At 37.1% G+C, this 6,000-nt stretch overlaps 1 protein-coding gene across 1 annotated transcript in view; it reads right to left on the reverse strand.

Annotated features, from left to right (window-relative positions):
* LOC149279414 (dihydropyrimidine dehydrogenase [NADP(+)]-like) overlaps positions 1-5,043 on the reverse strand; it is a gene marked incomplete at its 3' end in the record, with an annotated part of 261,334 nt that extends 256,291 nt beyond the window's left edge. Inside the window, exons 1-2 of the mRNA XM_089501186.1 lie at positions 5,002-5,043; positions 4,301-4,411 (exon numbers count right to left, since the gene is read on the reverse strand). Coding sequence (XP_089357312.1) covers positions 4,301-4,411; positions 5,002-5,043 — 153 coding nt within the window. The remainder of the gene's footprint in view (positions 1-4,300; positions 4,412-5,001) is intronic.
* Between the last annotated feature and the right edge of the window lie 957 nt (positions 5,044-6,000).

Genomic DNA, 6,000 nt, shown 5'->3' on the forward strand with positions numbered 1-6,000 from the left:
CTATTATTTATTTAAGTAAGTAAACATACTTTTTTCCTTCATATTTGATTAAATAGTTATTATTTCTTGCTACAGCTGGGCAAAAAGTTAAAAAAAAACACCTTGCCACAGAAATCTCAAAATTTCTCCTGCAAAATCCAAGACTAGTGTGAAAGGAGCCCGTTCTGTGTGTGTTGTAACAACACAAGTGGTAAAGTATAGGTCATTTTGAGTGAGAATGTTTTAGTGCAGGGGTTCTCAAACTGCGGCCCTCCAGCTGCTGCAGGACTACATCTCCCATACTCCTCAGCCAGCCCCTTAGCTGAAGGAGCATTATGGGAGATGTAGTCTTGCAGCAGCTGGAGGGCCGCAGTTTGAGAACCCCTGTTTTAGTGTGATAGCGTATGTGTAAGTGTAGACGTCGGTTAGTGTGTATGTGTAATATGTGTGTGTGTTAGACTGACTGTGCAGTCCATGTGTTCGTTAATGGGGAGTGGCACAAGGGGACCACTGTGCTTTACTAGAGAGTTAGAAGGGGCCAGGTTGGAGGATCTGGGGAGTGTGTGTGCCCGGACGCTCCGCCATTTTGCCCAAAAATAACCTCAAATGAACTTCCGCAAAAATCTTGCACTGACATCCTCTCCCCGGATGAAGAAAGAAGATAGAAAAACAAGAAGAGGCTGCTAGAAAAGAACCAGAGCTGCGAGAGACAGAACAGGAAGCTGTCAGTGGAAAAAGTAGGGAGCCATTCAGAGACCGTGAGAAAGACAGTCAATGAGAATGTAATAGAAAGAGAGAGAGTGATTGTGGCCGACTGACACTGAATTTCATTTCCGATTTCCATCTGAAATGGAACTGTAGCGAGACAGGGGAACCTAGAGACAGGGGAACTGTAGCGAGACAGGGGAACCTAGGGACAAGGAGCTCCACAGCCTGAATAGGGCGTGACAGTTCCTAGTTTATACAGATATGTTTTAAATCACAAGAGAGGTTGATGATCCTAAAAAAGAAATGCAGGAAATTACCATGCATATCTGAAACATAGTAAATAAAATGTATTGTTTTAAGTTGATATTTGGACAGCATTTTATAGTTCTCTAATCATTTTAAAATAAACATGCTAGAAATGTATTGTCAAATCGAATTCAATAGCAAAAGAAAATTACATTCTATTACAATTTTTTTTTGCAGCTTACATTCTACATATATATAATATCATCACTAATACAGAAGCCTACCTACAGTCTTCCTTTGTGTTTTCAGCTTTATGTAATACAGAACAAATTTAAATTCGTGATTCACAAGCTTAGCCAGATATTTCAACCACAATATACCCAATTCAAAATGGCCCACAGATGAGAAGATTTTGGCAAGAATGATGGATTAAGGAGGAAATTAACAAAATACAAAACCACAAAGCCTGAAAAAATGTGACAACAATTTTAAAAATAGCAGTGCTTTATATTATATTCTACAATGTTAATTGTAATTCTTTTTCATTGTCTAAATTATCTAATCAACTGTTTTTGTTAACAGCAAACATTAACAATCACCTAAATTGCGCAGCTTTACTTTTTCTATGTTCTGTTTACCCTTTCAGTGTCAACCAGGCGATATATGGTTGGCAAAATGGACCCTATATGGGGTGGGACTGTAGGGACCACTTCCATGCTATTGCTACAAGCAATAATAGAGAATACATTTATGTAGTGTAGCAGAGGCAGCATACATATACATACACACATTATCTGCTGCAAACCATAAACCCTAAGCACACCCGACACTCTAACACCATACACACTCACACCATACTCTAACATACACTCATAACAATTTAGAACTTTGCTGAAGAACTGTACTTTGTAAATAAAGGTACATTTCAGTAAATCCTTCCCAGGCACCAATGACTTTCCCCAAGCATTATCATGGATGATAGTGTCTTCGCTCAAATTCACTGGGGGACATATTTAAATCAATGTGAACCAGCAGCAACTTGGTAAACACTTGGCCTGTACCAGTGTTTACCCCAACACTTGCAACTGGTGTGAGTTGCCACACATTTTCTCTTCGTTGAGCTTTTGCTAACCTTGGAGATATGTCAATTCCCCTTTTGTCTGTCTTTGGTTGGGGATGGGGAGAAGAGTGGGAAACAAACTAAATGTTGAGTAGTTTATACAGAAAAGAAAATCAGCTGGAACTGTAGAAATTCTCCAAAAGTGAATCACATAGATAATCCCTTGACTATTCAAGGTCATCGTTGTTCGTGTCTAGAACTATTTGACATGCCTTATTTGTAATTACGAGCCAAAGTCATTGATGCAATCCTACGCAGCTTTTGTCTGACAAGGATGCTTGGGTGACCTTGAGTTTCCCTCAGAAAAATCAGCACAAGTCTCAATAAACATAGGTGCGAATAGAGGAAGCGTTTATTGGATTCAGCCATAAACAAAAAAAAACAAAAACAAAAACATGCATCTTGACTGAAACTACGCAGATGTGGATGCTTGTATGTTCTTAAACCTAACTGTGCCTTTATTTGTAATGCAGGTTGCATATGACTCTGCATTAATTTAAAGTAGGTATTATAAACTGTAAATATTGTTTTTTGTTTTTCTTAATGACTATAGACTATGGCAATGATATAACATCATTGATGATTCTTGTATTAGTTTTGCAAATTATAAAAATAGTTTTTGTCATTATATAATTACTAGACTTGTGCATTTGGATTCATGCAAACTGTATTTTGTGCGTTCGTATGAATCTCTGATAGCAACCTAATTGAACTTAATCAATCTAAATTGGATGCACAAAAGTTTGCTTTGATCCTATTAGATTCGTAGAAGTTTAGACTTAGAATCAATGCGCAAGGTGCTGTGATTTTGCATTATACTGGCTAAATGTGTAATTAGCAATTAGCATTTTTATTTAAATTTGTGCCCAGGGGATAGAATTGCTTACAGGGATGGCATTTTTTTAAATGCAAGGACATTGAATTTAGCTCCCAATGGGGTTGCTTAAGAATACTGGGTAAAATGTATCTCAATTATTGCCTATTCTTAGCCCATTTTCCCAATTTTGTCAATGCTAATCATATGGGTTTCCTCTAATATTTTTATACCAGAGGTTTCTGGGATATAAGATTGACCCGGTCTGTCCAAGTTCACTATGTACTTCATCAGGTGCCAACAGGGTATTCTTAAATATCCCAGCAAATAAATTTAAATTGAATCAGATTGTAAAAATGGTTTGCCATAGACAATTAGAAAGCAGGATTATGGGGGCAATCTAGAGTTTGAAAAAGTCTAACAATACGAGCAGTGCTTCAACTTATTTTACTTTTATGTCCTCGCCACAGGTGTTGCTGCTCCTGTGTACCCCAATTTGGCATACTTATTCAATGTTTAGCTATTGAATCATGCGAATGTCAACATATCATGAAGTTGACTTAAAATGTGCAATATAATCTTTTACATAAAATATTTGAAACAAGCAAGTTGCACCACCTGTGCACTACAGAAACCAGGGTCCATCAACATTTATTTAACGCCTGAACCATTTTCATGCCAATGATTCACAATACTTAGAATGCTAACTTTTAAAATGTAAAAACTTTTATTTTATTACCTTCTAAACAATAGGACTCATGTCAAAATAAGCAAGAAGTCCCATGCCACCCTGTGACCAATGAAACTAAGAAAAAAGTTTGAATGTTAATCTACTTGAGTTACCAGAGAAACCTCAATGTTTTGCCTCTTTATGCAGCAACTCCTGCTGGATTGCAAATGCCTATGCAAATGGGTAGAAACCACCAATACTTGCTTTCTGACATCAAAATGTCAAAAGCATTGTGATGTACAGACTGTGTTATGTGATTTGAACATCAGAAGACATATCAAGCAGATGCCCACAGATGCTTTGCATATAAACATGTTTCTCCTGAATTTCCAAAAAGACTACGAAAAGTGCTAATTACACCTTTTTTAGATATAGGGAAATATTTCTATCCACATCAATTGACCAAACAATGGCATTTCTACAGCCACCCTCAAAGAAGGCAATTGAAGAATAGGTACTAAAACATTTGTGGTTTAAAGAAAGGGAATAATGATGGCCACCTCTCCTCTGTTTCCTCATGCTATTATTCACTTAGATAATGTCTAGTTAAAAGTGTACATTCTGAAGCCAATAGATGCCCCACATTATGAATATAAAATAATGAAAGTGGTAAAACAGGTAAAAGACTTGAAACCAAATCTTACGCTAGTTTTTGTGAATACCTTTTAAACATTTCCTCGGAATAAAGAAAGAAAAAACTTACAGAACAGTTCTTGTCATGGTTCCGTTTCCAGTGTCTTTTCACCTGCTTCTTTACTGCTGTTGAATGTAAAAATGCATGAACAGGAGTTTTTGGATTCAACGCCAATATATTCTGTATGGAAGAACAAAACTTTTGTTATACATGGAAGACATTCTAGTGACAGAATTGAGTAAGGGCAACTGCACATTTTATTGAATCAGAGTAAAAAATCCAACCATTTAATGTACCACATATTCCAAAATTTATGTATTTTTTCTACTAAACAAAACATATCAAAACCAAGTTTTATGCAAAATACAAAAATACATAAGTGATCAATATTTAAGGTCTGTTACATATGAGGAATATGCCATTAAATCATCAAAAACAATTTGACTTAAGAACAGATTAAATCATATCTAACTGGTGACAATGTTTTGTTTATTACAGAATCTACTATTTATCTGCTGCTAAACCATTACTTGAATATAGTCAACAGTAGTTTTGAATCAGTATTTCGTGTACTAATTGGTATATGCAACAATATGGGTTTGTTTATAAAAACAGGCGTTGAAGGTCAATCCAGTGAGCTTCTCCTGCAAGAAGGGCTTGGTTGGTCATGCTTATCATATACGTAAGTCAGAGGTTTCATAAATAATGGCTCATGAATTTAACAATGCATTACACAGGTCAGTTGATCCTTTCTGGCAGGAAAAACTCACTGTGGCGGCCCTGAATAATGTATAGTAGACTTGTGCATTCATTTTTGTACAAACGAAAATTGTCTGTTTTGTGCGTTCATACAATTCGTCGATAATGAGGGCTATCACAAAAGTGGCACTGTCAGATGAAAGCAGCAGATTTATTTTTGCCCCAGAAGATTGTGAGGAACAAGACCTACTCTTGTACCAGTGGATACTCAACACGAATTTTGCATTTTTGTTGTTGAAACTGAATAATGAACAAAAAAATATGGCCTCAGATAAATGTACACGAAGACGCACAGCATGAAGAATCTTCACCCCCTTGAGAGTCACGTCTTCAAAAGGGGTGGGATGAAGAGCTTCACTGCGGCACTGCAACTGGGCGGCACAGTGTGTGCATGCCAGCCACTCTAATTTTATTAGGAGGAGGCGGTTGCGGCTGTGCGATAGACGCTCTGAACGTCACGGCCATGCAACAGCCGCTCTGAATGTTGGTCTGCCGGCCCACAGACTTGCCGGCCCACCAGGAAATTTCCCGGTGTGCCAGTCCGGCCCTGGCAACAGGTAGCATCTGCTAGAATAAACCATGTTAGGCTAACACCTTTAATTCACTTTTAGATAGGATCTTTCATTAACCCGAGACCTCCAATGGAAAGTAGCACCATTTTCACTTTAAAGTCAGCCACCTTAATCTAAATTAAATTCTTTTTTTAACAATTTGTCTTCATTTGAGTCACACCACCTCAAATAGAAGAAAACACATGCTTAAATTAATTAAACATATATGTTATACTTTGGTTTCAAAAGAGAGGTTCCTATTGACAGTCAATAGCTATCTCTTCAAAACTGTACTGACCGTCAATGGATAAACCTGTTGGGTAAAGAAATACTTTTTGTTTGAAACTAGAGATACTTTTGAGAAGAAGAATGTCAGACTTTAGCCTACATATTCTAACTTTAAAGACTATTTACTTAATACCCACAACCTGCAACCTTAAGTTTAGATCTCCAGGCCAC

Source organism: Sceloporus occidentalis, unplaced genomic scaffold (assembly GCF_023333645.1).
Source record: "Sceloporus occidentalis isolate IW3139 unplaced genomic scaffold, rSceOcc1.0.p SCAF_166, whole genome shotgun sequence".
Classification (NCBI taxonomy): domain Eukaryota; kingdom Metazoa; phylum Chordata; class Lepidosauria; order Squamata; family Phrynosomatidae; genus Sceloporus; species Sceloporus occidentalis.